The sequence below is a fragment of the Molothrus ater genome, chromosome 11 (assembly GCF_012460135.2).
Source record: "Molothrus ater isolate BHLD 08-10-18 breed brown headed cowbird chromosome 11, BPBGC_Mater_1.1, whole genome shotgun sequence".
Taxonomy (NCBI): Eukaryota; Metazoa; Chordata; class Aves; order Passeriformes; family Icteridae; genus Molothrus; species Molothrus ater.
In genome coordinates, this window is record NC_050488.2 from 2,361,156 (window position 1) to 2,379,704 (window position 18,549).

General features: G+C 44.1%; 2 protein-coding genes across 2 annotated transcripts in view; one reads left to right on the forward strand and one right to left on the reverse strand.

Annotated features, from left to right (window-relative positions):
* The window catches only part of SYN2 (synapsin II), a 184,610-nt gene that overhangs the window by 40,581 nt on the left and 125,480 nt on the right, over positions 1-18,549 (reverse strand). The window contains exons 6-7 of the mRNA XM_036404701.2: positions 3,965-4,027; positions 1,421-1,563 (exon numbers count right to left, since the gene is read on the reverse strand). Coding sequence (XP_036260594.1) covers positions 1,421-1,563; positions 3,965-4,027 — 206 coding nt within the window. The remainder of the gene's footprint in view (positions 1-1,420; positions 1,564-3,964; positions 4,028-18,549) is intronic.
* Positions 13,925-18,549, forward strand: part of TIMP4 (TIMP metallopeptidase inhibitor 4) — a 31,454-nt gene continuing 26,829 nt past the window's right edge. The window contains exon 1 of the mRNA XM_036404702.2: positions 13,925-14,467. Within this exon, the coding sequence (XP_036260595.1) occupies positions 14,314-14,467 (154 nt within the window). The 5' untranslated portion in view covers positions 13,925-14,313. The remainder of the gene's footprint in view (positions 14,468-18,549) is intronic.

Consider the following 18,549-nt stretch of genomic DNA (forward strand, 5'->3'; position numbering starts at 1 on the left):
CCCAACACGCTGATTTTGCAATGTTCAGTGAATTCTGGGTTCAGAAGGACTGGGTGTCCAGTCTGAGGGTGGGTCTGACCCATGGGAACTGTGCTTCCACCAGATCTGTGCTCTCCTGAGCCCCTCACGTGGGAGGGAGCAGGGATTTCTGAGCTGGTTTGGGAGTTTTGAGTTTTGGGAAGGCTGGACCTGGATGTTCTTGCCCAAGTGCCCCCTCAGTGCCAGGTGAGGGCAGAGCAGGAGATCCTGCACCAGCAATGTCTGGGTGAGAGCTCAAGAGTCTGTGGCCCTCCAATATCAACCTAAGGAGAGAAATTCTTCCCCTTCTCCCACCCTGGACCAAAGATTCTATTTCCTCATGGCTGTTCTAAATTATTTGATTCTTAACATCAGCCCTGTCTTTTAAATTATAAAACATTTTATGGATTTGCTTTAACCCCACTCCAGCTTCAACTTCTCTTAGTATTTACGGTTTGCTTGCAATTCTTTACTGATAAAGAACCTGACTGTACCTTACAAATGATTCACAAGGATTTGCTGATTCCTCCACTGTTCAGGAGTTCCTTGAGAAATATCCCTGTGTCTGGATGTGGGTGTGGATATGTAACTGTGTATTTTTATCCATGTTCTGGTACATTTTCCCTGCCTCAGGATGGTAAGTGTGAAGGAACAAAGGCATGAGATGACCTAACTTGTCACAAAATGAGAAACAAAACAAGTGTTTGTCAGATTACCCTGCCTGATAATTGAAAGAGAGTAAAAATCTGCATAGACACAGGTACCAGAGCTCAACTCTTGCATCACAGCTGGTTTGCTGCTCCAGCTGAATGCCATCTGTGAAAGTGAAACATCCCCTGAGCCTCTCCTTTAGCCATGGCCTTCAAACAAACACCTGGGCTCCAACATGGGAAAGGTTTCCATGGTCTCTGTGAAGGACACTGCAAGATTGGATTGTTTTTTGATGGGTTATGTTGAAAGGAGAGGACTTTGTTCCATTAAAGTGTGACAGTTCAGGCTTGTTTGTGTGAATGAATGCCATCTAACTTATCCTCAGAGGGGAGAAGAAAAATTTGAAGAAAATTTGGCCTTAAATTGATGAAAAGTATGAAGAAATCTGAGTTAACAAGCCCTCTGTGCGACCAAACCCTCTTCCAACTGCTCCTTTCTTTAAATGAAAATATTGAACACAAGTTAGCAGCAAAACCCCTCTCACAGGCTCACCTGGTGTCTCATCCTCCTCCTCCCAGCCACAAACCACTGATAAAAAGAATTTGGATAAATACAGAAAGTCTAAAATACTCTTTCCAGAGAGTGTGCCAAGGGAGGCACCATCTCAGAGACTCCTCCAACACCCTTTAATCTCACTGGTGCTTATCAACTTTGAACCAAAAGCAGGAAAGAACATAAGGATTTGGCTCACATGTATGCCTTGTAGTTACTGCCTATTTTTTGGATCCTGATGTCATATTTGGAGTCTATGAAGGGCTCAGTGGTGGCGTAGGTCTGAGTGAGTGCTACCACGCTGGCTATGTCCTGAAAATCGTAGTGGTTGTCTACCTTGATCTGGAGTCATCAAGCCACAAGAACACAGCACAGACAAAAGAAGAAAAGAGTCATTAGGAATAAAATGTGGAATTCGGTTGCAAACGGCATTCGTGAGAAGCATGGTTTTGACAATATTTATAAAAATCTGATATTTAATCTGATTTCTAGATTCTATAGCATTCCTGCTTTAAAACATCTATTATTCTAGGCAAAATATTACCTGCTCATTTGGAGAAAGCAGTTTGTAGGCACTGGAATTTTATTTTGGGTTGGGTTTTTTGTTTTGTTTTGTGTTGGTTTGGTTTTTGCTTGGTTTTGGTTTTGGCTGGTTTTTGTTTGTTTTTGTTGTTGATGTTTTTTGTTGTTTGTTTGTTTTTTGGGTTTTTTTTTGATGTTAGTCAATTATAGATCTTTGGGCCTCAAAATTAATTTTTTTAGGTGTGACAGGCAATTCCGATGGACGCAGATTCTTGCTGGTTCTGTAAATTGCTCTGGTAACTGAATACATGTGGAGCCCACCAGGAATCTTGACATCATCCCATCAGCTTTTCCCATGAGGGAGGAGCTGAAGGGTCCTGATATCCTGGGGAGGGCAGGAGCACAGAGGGCTGGCTCCAGGCAGCAGATTCTACTCTCATTTTTCCATCATTCTCATTTTCCCCTCTGCTCTGAAGGAGCTGGGCTTTCCAGGGGTGGGAATTCCAGGGTTTTCCAGGGGTGGGATTTCCAGGGCTTTCTAGGGGTGGGATTTCCCAGGTGTGGAATGCTCTGCTGAAGTGTGAGTGACACTAAACCATCAGTTTTACACCTTGGAGGGGCATGGACAAGTGGGGATTGCTGGTCCAGAGGAGAGGAGAAGCAGATTTTGGAGGGCAGAGACATCACCTCTGGACAGGGAGGACAGTCCCTGTGGGGATTAGAGCTGGGCAAGCAGGAGTGAAAGGGGCAGAACAGGGAAGTGGGGCTCCAATCCAAAGGACATTTCAGAGTGGTGAGGAGCAGGCAGGCTCAGGATTGCCCATGGTGTCCAACACGAGAAGTTTGCAGCTCTCTGAAAGCCCAGCACACCCTGATTGCTTCTCCTTCTCCTGGGACTGGAGAACCTGAGGGCCACAGCTGGGAGGTGGGACCATAAATGGAATTTGGTGGAGATAAAAGCCTGAGGTTAAAGTATTTGCCCCCAGCTCTCAGATGGAGAAAGACACAGAGTAATTTGCCATCTGAGAGCCAAAAACCAGACATGAGGTCTGGTTTCAACTTGATTTTCTGAAGACTGACTGGGCTGTGTGGGTTTAAGTGGGACCTCTGGAAATGCTGCTGCCAGCAGTGCCCTCAGGGAGGACTGGGCTTCCAGGGGAACCTTCCTTTGCTCTCTGATTGAATTCAGTCTTGGAGGGTTTGAAATATTTCATAGCTAAAAGGAAAAATAATTTCTAGACATTTGATAGGAGGAACATTTCTGTGCATTATTTCCCCTTTTCTCTAAATGAGAGGTGAATATCCAAAGTACAGCATAAACATTCTAACACTTCGCATATGCAACCCACAGAAAGTGCAGTTTAATTAGTGGTTCAGTCTGCCCTTAATTAAATTGGCTGCTGGACTTCAATGATTTACTAAATATGAAACAAAGCAAAACAGTCATAGGCAAAAAATAACATACAGTACAAGCTGTAATCAAATCAGTTTTCTATCTGAAAATAGTGGCAAATATTATGTTCATGGAGCTTTGGAGATTCAGGATGATAAATGTAACTATTCTCTGATTAACTGATTTAAAACCTAACCACTTCTAGCACTGAAGTGTTTTCAGTGAGTGAAGTTACCCTGCAAGGACTAGAAGTTGGCACTGATAGCAGTGAAAATGGGATTTAAATGCTCTCCCACTGGCCCTGCACTGTGAGATAAGTGACACCAAAACATCTGTACTCACCACTGAAATGCAATTACTTTGGAGAAAAAAGCAGCAGTTATACAGAGGTATGAAACAATCACAGACAGCACATCGAGATAGGAAATCAACGTTCAGTACCAAGCTGAAACCAACAAAGAACCAAGGCAAATCCTTCCCACACTCCCAGCTCCAAAAAGTTGGATTGTGCAACAGACCTTGACTCTTGAAGAGTTTCAGTGCAGACAATACATTAATAAACAAGGTTTTGCTTGCAGAAAGCATCTCAGCACTGTTCAAAGCACATCCCACACAGGGCAACTCTCAAACTGCAAAGGCCAAGTTGTAAAAATACTTTGGGCATGGTTTAATTTTCCTAGAGAGAGATGCTTTCTTATCATGGACAGGCAGAGATTTGCAAGGGGGGATCCAAGACATAGATAAAGGTAAAATCTCAGGGGAGGAAGGAGCATGCACAGGTAAGGGACAAACCCCAGGCTCCCAACATGCAACAAGTAGCATCTGCACCTTTCCCATGCCTGAGTGAGCATGTCCAATCTTCACAACAACAGGAAAGGTTGGCATTGTGAGCTGGGGGAAACAAAACAGGAGCATTAGAGAAGAGAGAGACCATGAGATTAAACAGCATCATTTAGGGCAATTATTGAAGCATGGTCATAACGGGGCCAAAGCTGTTCTGGCCATGTGGAGCCTCAAACTGTTCATCCTCTGTGTGCTGGTGACTTGCTGGGTGTATTTTCTGAGCACAATGGTTTTCCCAATACAGCCAATTGGTGCTCTTAACTTTTCTTCATCTCAACATTTTTTTGTATGTCTTTTAACTTCACTTTTTAAACTGAATTTCTGCTGTTTCCTACTTTAAGCTTAAGGTTGGCATTGTGAGCTGGGGGAAACAAAACATCTGCATTAGAGGAGAGAGCAACCATGAGATTAAACAGCATCATCTAGGGAGATTATAGAAGCATGGTCATAATGGGGCCAAAGCTGTTCTGGCCATGTGGAGCCTCAAACTGCTGGGTGACTTGCTGGGTGTGTTTTCTAGCCCAGTGTTATTCCCAATACAGCCAATTGGTGCTTTTAACTTTTCTTAATCTTAACATTTTTTGTATGTCTTTTAACTTCACTTTTTAAACTGAATTTCTGCTGTTTCCTATTTTAAGCTTAGCCTCTGTGTTTTCTGAGCCACAAACACACTCTCCAAGGTTATAATCAGTAATGATGCCAAATTAACCACCTTTTCCCCTTAATTTCCACTATTTAACAGGGCTCTAAATACATTTGCTGGCCACTTATGAAAGCAGTGATGTTAAATTCACAAAAACTTGCTTTAAAGACAGCTCCTAGCTTGTGCTACAGAACATCTGAGTTTTCTAGGGAAGGCTCCAGCTTCTGGCCAGAATGCAGGGAATAATTTGGAATAATCCAACCACTGAGTAGGAAATCAAATATACAGAAGCAGCTGAAAAGACTTTATCCACTGAAATGGGAATGCTTCTGTCTCTCAAAAAGTGCTGTGAATGACCACTTCTGCTTCCATCATTCACTTGAAAAAGTTTGAGATCTCCCAGTCATGGCCATGGTTGGCACTGCTTTTTTCACTTAAAATTTGCATCTATTGAACCTCTATCACTCAAGCACAAACTGCATTTCACAGAAGAGGTTTATAACTAGGAATAAAAAGCTGAACACCTTCAACATGTAATTAAACTGGACAGCAGCAGGACAGTGTTACAGGCTCCAAACCCTCCCTTTAGTGCCACATTCCAGCACAGTAAATACAGCCAGAGGCAAAGCTGATGCTCTGGAACATAAACTAAGAATTGCTGGAGGTTTTATGAGACACTGACTGGTTTCAGAATGACCAGAAGCACTTGCATGACACAGTAAAGCTCACCCCTACAGGAATTTAGGAATGAAGTTCTTGCTAAACTGCAGCAACCAAAGTTCCTGCTTAGTCAACATCCAGTCACTGCTGTATCACTTTCAGATTTTAAACCAGGCTCTTTTGTTTTTTCAGTTCTTGAGGGTAGGAGGGGAACAAATCATTGCCAGAGTGGAGATTCATCAGGGCAGCAGCACATTTCTGTGTCTGAGCTGCAAACCACTGCAGAGGGGTTTGTCATGGAAATGCTGCAGACCTCTGAGCACAGCAGCGCAGATGGCACTCCTGTAATTAGCAGGGCCACGGATCTTCCTGTGATCCCAAAGCTGTGGAATCCTCTCTGGCCCACAGCAGCCAACACAACTCATATTATAAGAAAATAAAAAAAAAAAAAGAAAAGAAAAATAAAAAAGAAAACGAAAAGAAAAAAGATCTTCCTGTGATCCCAAAGCTGCGGAATCCTCTGTGCCCACAGTAGCCAATACAACTCACATTAAAAGAAAAAAAAAAGAAAAACAAAAAGGTAAAACAAAACAAAAAAAAAGAAGTAAAAGGAAAAGAAAAAAAGTGCTTTCTCCCTCAGAAAAGTGCAGGAACATCATTTTCTCTGGACCCTGATCCTGAGATTCCGCGTGCTCCACCACATCCCAGCACAGACTGAGGGAACAGGCTCTGGATGCTGCAGCTCAAACTTCAGAGAGGAAAAAACCAGGCAGGCAAAATTCAATAATCCCAGCACTTCTCTTGTTTGTAGCTGTCCCTGGGACAGGTTGATGAAGTTCAGCAGTTGTTATTTTGGGGTGTGAGCAGCTTTTCCTTTATTGCTGCTCTGATTTTATTTATCCCAGTTTTCCCTCTGCCATGGTGCAGCACCTCTCTGCCACCAACCCATGGCCAGGGGATTGTTCTGCCAATGAAACCTGAAATGTCCCATAGAAATGACAGAAAACCTGACCTGAATCCTCCCTTCCCATTCCCAATCTGCTCTTTGTCAGGCACTCCCCAGACTATTCCTGCATTTGGTGAACATTATATGTGATACAAGTGAGATTGTGACAGTCAAAATTTACCAGCTCCATGGATTTCCCTTTAATTTGCATTATAATTACTGATAGTTATCATTTATATTATGATTAGTGCTATAAAAGCTGTTTGCTTTGAAAAGTATTACTGAGGGGAAAAGGCCATTTTGCAAAAATCTTGAGGATTTTTTGAAACCTTTCTTAAAATCAGGAAAGTAAAAATTCTACAAATTCTAAACATTCTAAAACTTCTACATTCTAAAAATTCAGACATTTAATTCTGGCAATTAAAAACTGAGGGGAAAAACCCAAAGAGCAACCAGAGAAATTGAGAAATCTGCCAAGTTCCTAAATGTGAGAGATGGAAGGGTCTGCAGTGCATGATCCCTTCCACACACATATAATATACACAAAATACAGCAGAATGAAAAATAGGATTAGCAGGAGTTCTAACTTAAAGAGCAAGGCGAGAAACCACCATTATTAATTAGACAGAAACCAGAATATTTGGCAAAGGTGGAATAAAATTTTCAGAATGTATAGTCATATATGAATACGATTGGACTGGTAATAAATATTGGTAGCAACTGGAAAAACTCCTGGCTCCTTGTGGAGCACAAATGCAAACAGCTGAGGAACACACTGACATTGGCCAATCCAATGCCATTAATCAAAATAACAACAGTGAAAATTCAGATTTTATCCAGGGAGGATAAATGCCACTTCTTGATGAGCATGAAAATCTAAAAAGTCAGTTCATTTCATTATTCCCTTCTTGATGTCACAACAGCAAGGATAATTATTATTAATTATGGTTTCTCAGCGTTTCATCTGCATCAACTTTTAAAATTTAAGAATTTACTATGAGCTTAAAAGGCAAATACTTCATTGTATGAATCTTCAGGATGTGGCCACTTAAAGATTTCATAACTGTGCTTAGCTTGTTTTTTACTGTAAAAAGGAATATTCTAGTTTGATAAAATTCCACAAAACCTCCAATGTCACCCTGGCTAATCTGTGGTGCAGGTAATTCAGTGACCCAGTAGGTGGCTACAGAATTAACCAGCACAGTCCCCATCTGGATTGGAGTTTGCATTTTTCCACATGGAATGGAAATCCCTATCCTCCCCTACTGCAGAATTTTTCTGGAGTTTCTAAGTCTGGTTAATAGAGTGTTACCCTATGATTAAAAGTCTATTAATTTAAAATAAAACCCTCAAATTTCAGCTCCATACACTATGGTGCTCAATGGTTCATAAGTTTTACTGCAATTTAAATATTTTCGAACAATTTCAATACAAGCTGTTTTTTTCCCCAAGAGATATAATTTGAATTCTTCTAACCTTTACTTTGAATTCTTTTAACTGAGACATAGTGTGAAATATAATCAAAGACTTCTATAAAAATAGAACCAGGCAAAGATTATCTGCAAAAAATAAAGAGTCCAAAAACCCCTCTGCTGGCAACAATACAGACAAGAGAGTTTTCTGAAGGTGGTATTCACCCTGCTTTCATGTCCTCGGGGTTGAGCTGACTAGAAAAGCCACAACAGGAAAAAAAAAAAAAGAGGGGGCGGAGAAGCAGTGACAAAAAAACCCCAGATGTTGCATAAACATGACTTACCTCAAGTTCAGTGTTTAAATATTTATCTTTCCAATAATCCCCAAGCAAAGTTCATTTAACCACTCTAGTTCCATGTAATTTATTTGTGGAATATGCATCAGCCTAAATCTAATTTTGCTCTGCTTACTTTGGAGAAAGGAAATTAAAAGTGAAATAATGAAGGTGGCCTTTTATTCTTTTTTTTTTTTTTTTTTTTCCCTCCTTTCCCAGAAACAGGCAGGAAGAGCCCTAAATCAATAAACAAGCAGCAGATGTACTTTCTCTGGTCTGTTTGGTTTGCAGAAAACACAATTTCCAGATCAAGTGGGGGCTCAGCCAGGCAGGAGCTCCGTCAGCAGCAGGGCCAGCCCAGCTCTGGCCCCTCAGCACAAAACCCTACACCAGCTGCTGGCCTCAACAAACACAGGCACAATTTTGGGCATGTGGAGCCACATTTTCCCCTTGGCAGCTCAAAGTGGGTGTAAAACTCTCTGTGCAAGGAGTGAGGTTTAATACCCCTGAGAAGTTTAATACCAGAACTGAGAAAAACTCAGGATTTCAGGGTAACCCAGGGCTGAGGAACACCCAGGGCTGGGGAGAAACCAGGACTGGGGATAACCCAGAACTGAGGAAAACCTGGGATTTCAGGATAACCCAGGGCTGGGTATAACCCAGAGCTCAGGGTGACCCAGGGCTGGGGATAACCCAGAACTGAGGAAAACCTGGGATTTCAGGATAACCCAGGGCTGGGTATAACCCAGAGCTCAGGGTGACCCAGGGCTGGGGATAACCCAGAACTGAGGAAAACCTGGGATTTCAGGATAACCCAGGGCTGGGTATAACCCAGAGCTCAGGAACACCCAGGGCTGGGGATGACCCAGAACTGAGGAAAACCTGGGATTTCAGGAAAACCCAGGATTCTAGGATAGCCCAGGATTATTAATTATTTAATACCCCTGAGCCAAGGGGAAGGCTGAGGTGATTTGTGTTATCTTTTTAGCTAGGGCAGTGAGAAATAAAAGTTCAAGGGGATAAAAAGAGTAGAGCTTAAATTTATTATTGGGAGAGGAAATTGTGCCTGATCTGTGAGTCCTTGGCCCAAAACTGAAGGCTGAAGTGGTTTGTGAGCCAAGTGCAACACAGGTCCCAGGGCCACCCGAGCTCCCAGGGACACCAGTGGGGATTGGTGCAGAACTGGAGGGTCTGAGCTCCCTTTGAGACTGCCACCACCACCTGGGGAGGTTGGAGCTGCACAGAGCAGCCCCCTGTGCCCCCTGAAACCAGCCAGGGCTGGAGAGGACCCTGGGTTATGGGGTGACTCCCCCAGACCACCAGGAGATCCCCCTAAAACGCCTTTGTCCCCACAAGTGGCGTGTGCTAAAAAATCCCAGTGATCTAAATGAGCACAGAGGGATCTGATGGCAGAAAGTCTGCTGGTTTCAAACCTGCACAGCATGAAAACAGAAATTGTCATTAGGAAGGAAAACACAAAGTGTAATTGCAGTGAATCAATGAGAGCAGCTCCCACAGATCCCTGGAAGAAACCCTGAAGACAAAAACTCGGCAGAAACAAATTCGATTTTGATTCTGGCATGTCAGTGTTTAATTCATCCTTCCACCAACTGTTTGGAAAACTGCTGCCTCAAAAGTCAACTAACACTTTGCCACTTTATAAAACAATTACCCAAATTGCTGTGCCTATAAAGTGTAAGGATTTTTTGCTGTAGTATTTCAGAGGTGACAGCTCTAAATTCCCTCCTGTTTGAAGCAGGCTGTAGCTCACATGGAGGCACTGGAGTTTAAAATCCATAAAAGCTCACCTGTTTTGTGAAATGCTATTGTGAATTTTCAACATGATTGTACAGGTGAGGTACAGGATGTGTAGTGTGACTTCATCAGATAAAATAAAAGTAGATTTTAGAGGTAATGGCAATGCCAAAGGAGAACCAGGGAAGAAAGAGCAAAGTCAAAGCATTGAGAAGGCAACAGATAAATTCTGGGTTGTTGGAATCTGAAATGCAAAGAACCCTCAGGACTTTGGGCCTGTAAGCCAAAGCTTAGAATTAAACACAAGATTTGATCTGAGACCTTGGAAAAGGCTCCCAAACTTGAGTGCTAGAAGCGAGAATGTGGATTTGTAGTTTAAAGCAGAGACATGTTAAGCTAAGTAAAAGAAAGTTTAGAGTTTTAGAGTTTAAAATCTAGAAAAAATAAAAGTAGCTACAAAGGTAAACAAGGAGTTTAGAATGCAGCACTGTAGGTCTGTGTGTCATAACATGATTGGCTAAGAAAGCTTACACTGTAGCATGAATCCATAAAATGAAATATTCAAAGATTAGGTCAAAAACACTAAGATCCTTGTTGGTAGTGTTTATATATATATAAAAAAAATATATATTAATAACTCCTTAAAGTTATAATAATTATAACCTATATATATTAATTATATAATATATATATATAACAATAACTCCTTAAAAAGTCTTGTCACTAAGGGTCTTGTGACCTTCTAAACCATGCTGTAATCATGTGAACTAATCTCACCCTTCCTACCTATGTAGAAGATAAGAAAAATAAACCACATCATCAAAACAATTCAGAGGGCCCATCTCAAATTCCTTCCATAATTCCCCACAAGTGAATTATCACAATGGGAATGGACACTCCTGACTGCTACCATTCTCAAATAAGATTCATTTGCCACAATGAAGCGAAAATGAGATTGATATGGATAAAAAATTGTGCCCTGTGCACTGGGAGTGGCTAAAGCACGGAGCAGGCAGCCCAAGCAGGGGACTCTGAGTGGACCCAAAGTGCCTGACAGCTGAAGGGACAATGAGGTGGCTGTGGCATGTCCCTGGCAGTGAAAAACCCTTCCAAAAGCTGTGTGGACAATGCCCCTGCAGCAGAGTTCAGTGCTCCTGCCCCAGCTCCCAGGCTGAGTGTGAGCTCTGAGCCACCAGAGCAATGCTGTGAGCAGCCCCAGGATGGACAGACTGACAGCTGCCTGTCTGTGCTGCCTCCCTGGGAACATGGGCTGGGCTGGGCAGGCAGCAAGGGCAGGAGGAATCCAGCACGGCCAGGCACAGGGCATCCTGCAGCCCTGGGTTATCCCAGAATCCTGGGTTTGCCTGAGATCCTGCTTTATTCTGAAATCCTGGGATTTCCTCAGCCCTAGGTTATTCTGCAGCCCTGGGTTACCCCACAATCCTGGGTTATCCTAGAATACTGGGTTTTCCTGAAATCCTGGGTTTTCCTCAGCCCTGGGTTATCCTGAAATCCTGAGTTTTCCTCAGCTCTGGGTTTTCCTAACCCTGGTTTATCCCCAGCCCTGGGTTATACTCAGCTCTGGGTGCTCCTGAATTCCTTAGTTTTCCTCAGTTCTAGGTTATTCCCAGCCCTTTTTTATCCCCAGCTCTGGGTGCTCCCCAGCTCTGGATTATCCTGAAATCCTGAGTTTTTCTCAGTTCTGGTTTCTCCCCAGCCCCGGTTTCTCCCCAGCCCTGGTTTCTCCCCAGCCCTGGGTTATCCCCAGCTCTGGGTTATCCTGAAATCCTGAATTTTTCTCAGCCCTGGTTGATCCCCAGCCCTGGTTTCTCCCCAGCTCTTGGTTATCCTGAAATCCTGAGTTTTTCTCAGTTCTGGTTTCTCCCCAGTCCTGGTTGATCCCCAGCCCTGGGTAATCCTCAGATCTGGATTATCCTGAAATCCTGAGTTTTTCTCAGTTCTGATTTATCCCCAGCCCTGGGTTATCCCCAACTCTGGGTTATCCTGAAATCCTGAGTTTTTCTCAGTTCTGCTTTCTCCCCAGCCCTGGATGTTCCTCAGCCCTGGTTGATCCCCAGCCCTGGGTTATCCCCAGCTCTGGGTTATCCTGAAATCCTGAGTTTTTCTCAGTTCTGCTTTTTCCCCAGCCCTGGTTTCTCCCCAGCCCTGGGTTATCCCCAACTCTTGGTTATCCTGAAATGCTGAGTTTTTCTCAGTTCTGCTTTCTCCCCAGCCCTGGTTTCTCCCCAGCCCCGGTTTCTCCCCAGCCCTGGTTTCTCCCCAGCCCTGGTTTCTCCTGCAGCCAGAGGCGGAGGGCACAGGAGGGATGGGCAGTGGGAAGGGCAGGGAGCCCCCGGGGCAGAGCTGCCCTGGCACAGCTGCCCCTCCCCAGCAGCTCTCAGGGGACGGCCCTCATTCATTCCTCCATCTCCTGTCACCTCCAGAGAACAAATACCCCAAACTCTGGGAGCCCAGGGGATTTAGTGCAGGGCTCTGGGGGCTGTTAGAAGACAATCAAGGATGGTAATTAATGCCCACACTGCTGTTGGTGGGCACAAAAAATTGGAAAAAATAACAAAAATAACATGCACTCTACACGTTCAGTTGAAAGTATTTAATTCTCTTCTATATCTAGAAGGTAGTGGACAACTAATTTGCAACTTGTCATAAAAGAATTTTTAAATTTTGTTCTGAGCATAATGTTCTGCTATTGATTATGTAATTAATTTGATTGTACTAGGTAGAAAAAGTCTTTAGGACACCCAGAGCATAGCTGGACATGTTGTTCTGGAGAATCCTGGACAAAATGTGCCTTAGGGACCCGTAGAGAAGAGTGTTTGCCCAACAGATTTCTTTATAATTTGAATTTTGTGAATTCAATTTGATATTGAATTTGATCAAGTTGGTCTATTTAGATCATCTATAGCAGCAGCCCTGTGATGGAAACCAATCCAATTAACTCCTTCATCACTTCCCAGCCCGAGGTTCGGGAACTGCAGTCCCAGAGGGGCTGAGCCCAGCCCCTGGCAGCCCTGCCCGGGGGTTTTCCTGCCTCCTGCAGCTGGAACCCCCCTGCAAGCTTCCAGCCCTTCTCATCCCTCCCCTCGCATGAAAGAAACCCATTTCTCCTAGGTAAGAACAGAGATGTTAACAGGTCTAAATTATTTTCAGGTGTTAGTCCTGGGCTGGGGTCCAATCTTATGATTTGGAGCCAAAACTTTAGACTGGAAAAGTAAAAAGTCCAAGTGTGGCTGTGTGAAATCAGGACATTTTCTACAGGATTCCTGGCTCAGTGTTTGGTGTGGATCTACAGGCTAAAAACTAAACCCAATTCTAATAATTCTGAATATTTGTGGGTTTTTTTCTAACAGACAGAGTGTGTCTTGAGGGGGATGGGAATTAAAAAGAAAAATAATCTGAGCACTAATATTTGTATAACTGTTCAGAAATGAAATAAATCTGCTGCTGTAAAACATGCACACTTCTCTCTAAAGGTAACAAGCTGCTTTGGGCACACCTAAACCTCAGCCTGAACAAAATACATTTTCATGAGCCTGGATTGGAATGGTTCAGGTCATGTTAATGAATTTTCAATTCCTAGGTTTGATTTGGGTTGTGACAAAACACAGCATTGTTTAAGCAGCCCTGTCCTGCATGCCAATCCAGAGATGTTCTTTATTACTCTCTAATCAAACCTCGGGTTGCTTCCTCATGGAACATTTTTCTTTATAAAAAGAGGCTGCCCACAGGTTACACACACCCAGATTGCCACAGCAACCAAAGCTCTGAAGGTGAAAAGGATTTCTGAACTCTGCATTTATTCCACTGAATTCCACTTCCAACACCAGCCAGGAAATACAGGCACAGATCTGCTCCGAGCAGGATTTGCATTAACAAGGAATGCAGGGAAAGGGCTGCGCCTCCAAAACACACCACTGGCATACTTCTCTTTCTATTCTAAATGAAACCTGCCATGAAATAATTTCGTTTCAAATGCCTTTTATTGTGGCTTTGAGCTGTAATTGGTTGTTCCCTGTAACCAGCGATGCCGGAGGCTCACAAGCAGAGCATTGAGAGGTTTCCTGCCCATGAATGAAGTTCTGTCCCGCCTGCGAACGGGGACGGCAGCTCAGCAAAGTGCAGGGGAAGATCGGGAGCTTAACACAGGACAGCTCTGTTTACTTGCCCAAAATAAGATCGCAGAGCTGCCTTTGAAATCCAAACTGGACGCAAACTCACTCGGAGGAGATAAAACGCTCAGAAAATCAGCTTCAGATCCGCGTAAAAGCCGGTTTTGTGGGAGCTTTTGGCCATTACCATTTCCACTCCCGAGCTTCTTGGGGACGATGTCACCAATAAATGAGCTTTGAAGCGCGGGAAGGCGGAGCCGGGGCTCGGCGCCGGGGCCATAAATAAGAGGGTCCCATGTCCGGGTGATTTGGAGGCAGCGAGCACCGGCAGCGCTCGGAGCGAGCAGCGTTTGGTGTCCCCAGCATCCCCGGGGATCCATCCGGAGCATCCCTGAGCGTCCCAGCGCGGCCGGGACACCGCGGCTCGGGCCGAGCCTTTCCCCCGTGCGGAGCATGAGCCGAGCGGGCAGCGGCAGCAGCCCCGGGGCCCGAGGGGCAGCGCTGGCGCTCTGGGCGCTCTGGGCGCTCTGGGCGCTGCCCGCCGCCGTGTCCGGCTGTAGCTGCGCGCCCGCGCACCCGCAGCAGCTGCTGTGCGATGCTGCGCTCGGTGAGTCCGCGCCCGCGGAGCCTCCGCGGGGCTCTCTGCGGCCAGGGGAGCGGGAAGGGGCGGCTGGGGGCTGTGCTGCGCTGCCCCTAAGGCAGGGGAATGGGTGCCGCGGCTTGCTCTGCTTCCCGCGCGCTGCCAGAAGCGTTTGTGGCCATAAATTGCTGGGATTGCTGCGCTGGAGAGCGGATTTTTATTGAATTTTATGTGGTTTTATGTATTTTATATTTATTTTATATCTATATCTATATATCTTTATATCTATATATCTATATAATCTATTAATCTATATATCCATAAATCTATATATCTATAAATCTATATATCTATACATCTCTATAACTATATATAACTATATATAACTATATATAAATATATATGAATATATATAACTATATATAACTATATATAACTATATAAAAATATAACTATATTAAAAATATATATCTATATAATCTATTAATCTATATATCCATAAATCTATATATCTATAAATCTATATATCTATACATCTCTATAACTATATATAACTATATATAACTATATATAACTATATATAAATATATATAACTATATATAACTATATATAACTATATAAAAATATAACTATATTAAAAATATATATCTATATAATCTATAAATCTATATAACTATATATCCATAAATCTATATATCTCTATAACTATATAGAAATATATCTCTATCTCTATAAAAACCATTTTTATATTATAAATATTATCTATATTTATATTCCCATATTAGATATGCATCATATCTTATATATTACTGTATTAATGTCCTTCCTATATTTTATATAATTTATGTATTATCTTATATTTTGTGTATTTTATACCTATTGTATATAACAGATATTTCTATATTTTATATGGGTTATATATTTTATATATAACATCTGTTTTATATATTTGTAGATTAGGTCCTGACTTAGAAAATACCTGAGCTTTCAAATATCTACTGCTATATATAGCAGTGTCTGCTAGGTATAAAATATTCTGTCTAAACATGCCTGCAATGTGTAAACTGCTCACATAGATATTTTATAGCACTTCAGGAAAAGAAAACCAAAACAAAAACAAATCAAAAAACCCACAAAAAACCAAAAAAACAATGGACCACAAAATGTAAGTCCCCAGTGGTAACTTGCTGAAACTTTTGAGCTTTGTTCTGCTATTTTATACTTTCTTTAATTTATTCTTGGGGTTTTCTGTCATTTTCTGGAGCAGGAGGCTGATGGGCCCTTTATTTTGTGCAGATAAAGTGGCTGCAGCAGCTCTGTGTGAGTGTAACTCTCCAGCTTTGGGACAATTGTGCCTCATGACAGCCAGGCAGCACCACGGTTGTCAAACAACTCATAGAAAGAGCCTAAAGATCCCAAAATTAGGCTTCAGGGGGATGAGAAAATGTGACATTTTGAGAAAATGTGACATTTTGCAGCCTTTTGATTTCATTAGCTCAGGCTAAGGCTGGTTAGCTTCCATGGGGTGTGAACAGTAAATGTAGAACATGAGTTTCCAAAGTGCCACAGCATTAGCATCTCTATGGGGCAGGCAATACCTTCTGCATACTGATTCATTGCTTTCATGCCCTGACAGAAAATCTTTGTGGCCATGGCAAACTCTGAGCTCTGTTTGTGGCCATCAGTTAAATTGGTTTTTAATCTGCCCGTGGTCAGCCATCCCTTTCGTGGAGGTGCCTCCACCAGGCATTGCACACTTGGGGGTGTTTGAGGAGTGAAAGGAAATAAAAGTTGTGCTACAACTAAATATGTGTGCATTGAACTGTGCACGAGAAAGTGACAGCTTTTCAACAGACGTCATGTAAAAAAATTACAAAATTAACAATTTTACAGTATAGAGGAAACTCAAAATATTCATTATGGGCCGCCTTAATGAATATTTTCATTCATAGGGAAGCCATTCTGATGATACAGATTAACACTTACTAATTTCTTAGATGTATTTTATAAATAGGAACTATATCATGCTACTTTTCTACTATATCATGCTACTTTTTATTTAAATACTTATGATAGTTTTATGCTACAATGTTTGGACTTGTTGCTCAAGCTCTCACTCCTATAAATATTCCTATCCAAGTAAACTTCCTCTTTTGGCTGAGGAATGTTTATGTCAAGGATCCCTTTGTTCACTATTTATATTTTTAAAATCCCATTTCTGTATATCAAAAAGTGGAAATGAAGGGAATTCTTCATCCCAATAAGTGCACACACATTTTTGTGTATACATTTGCATGTACACGCACATAAAACCCTCTTTGGGCATTCATGGCTGAATTCCTGGATAATCTTTAGCCACAGCATTTTGAATAACAGAGTGAAACCCCTTGGAAGGAGCTGGAGTGGAGCTGCCTCTCCTGTGTGGGAGGAAGCTCCAGGGAGCAGCTTGGCACAGCAGCTCCCCCAGGCCGGTGCCAGCAGCCTTTGTGCCAGGGAGAGGAGCTGTGCCCGGCAGGAAGGGGCACCCCGGGCTGCAGCCCTGGCCAGGCACTGCTCATCCCCTGGGAACTGGGGCTGGGCCTCCACAGCTGCCTGGGGACACACCTGCGGCCATGGGGACACACCTGCGGCACTGGGGACACACCTGCGGCACTGGGGACACCCCTTTAGCCCTGGCGACACCCCTGTGGCATTGGGGACACCCCTGTGGCATTGGGGACACACCTGCAGCCATGGGGATACCCCTTTAGCCCTGGGGACACACCTGTGGCATTGGGGACACCCCTGCGGCCCTGGGGACACACCTGCGGCACTGGGGGCACACCTGTGGCATTGGGGACACACCTGCGGCACTGGGGACACCCCTATGGCACTGGGGACACCCCTTTAGCCCTGGCGACACACCTGTGGCATTGGGGACACCCCTGTGGCATTGGGGACACCCCTGCGGCATTGGGGACACCCCTGTGGCATTGGGGACCCACCTGCGGCCCTGGGGACACCCCTGTGGCATTGGGGACACCCCTTTAGCCCTGGGGACAGCCCTGTGGCACTGGGGACACACCTGTGGCATTAGGGACACCCCTATGGCACTGGGGACACACCTGCGGCATTGGGGACACCCCTGTGGCATTGGGGACGCACCTGCGGCACTGGGGACACCCCTGTGGCATTGGGGACACACCTCCAGCACTGGGGACACCCCTGTGGCCTCAGGGACACCCCTTTAGCCCTGGCGACACACCTGCAGCATTGGGGAAACACCTGTGACCCTGGGGTCACCTCTCTGGCATTGGGGACACCCCTGTGGCATTGGGGACACGCCTGTGGTCTCAGGGACACCCCTGTGGCCTCAGGGACCTCAGGGCCACCTGGCTCCCACCTCTGTGCTGAGACTGTTGCAGTTCTTCAGTTATTAAATTCATTAATTCATTGAGCTCATCCTGTCTAGCCACAACCACAGGCAAGGACTCTGTCACAGGATTTCCTAGCAGATCTTATTGAAACAGAGATGCCCTGAGCCAAAACTCTGCAGGAAAACCAGAGATAAAGTCTCAGACTTGCTCATGGAGCTACCAACCACCACGTGTCCTTCAGCCACTCTTAAAGGCAATATTTTTAATTTCCTCCAGCATGATTATGATGGAGGTGGAGGGATTGAATGGATGCTCCCTGAACCTCCAATTGAATGTGTGAAGCCACTCAGCAACAGCATTTTTGAGAGATCCAAGGAAAAACCAGCACAGAGATGAATTCAGTCTGGACAAGCTCTTTTGCTTTGCCTTTGTGACACTTTGTCCTTCACTGCCAGGAAGGTTTTGTGGCTCTGGATGCCCACAGGCAGCAGAACCTGAGAGAGATCAGGGGATGTCTGACAGAGCTGGAGTCAGGGAGAGCTCCTGGTCCTGCCCAAAATCAGGGATGGGTGGAGAGGCTGCAGGGTTGAGGTTGGGAGGAATGGGATTTGCCAGGGTACATCAGGAGTGCTGTGCCAGTCCTGCCATCTGCCTGACCTTGCATTTGTTCATCTTCCCACAGAGCCTTCAGAGGATGGGGTTTTGTACAGTGTCATTGGCACTGCTAGTAGTGAAGGGGTGGGACTGTTTCC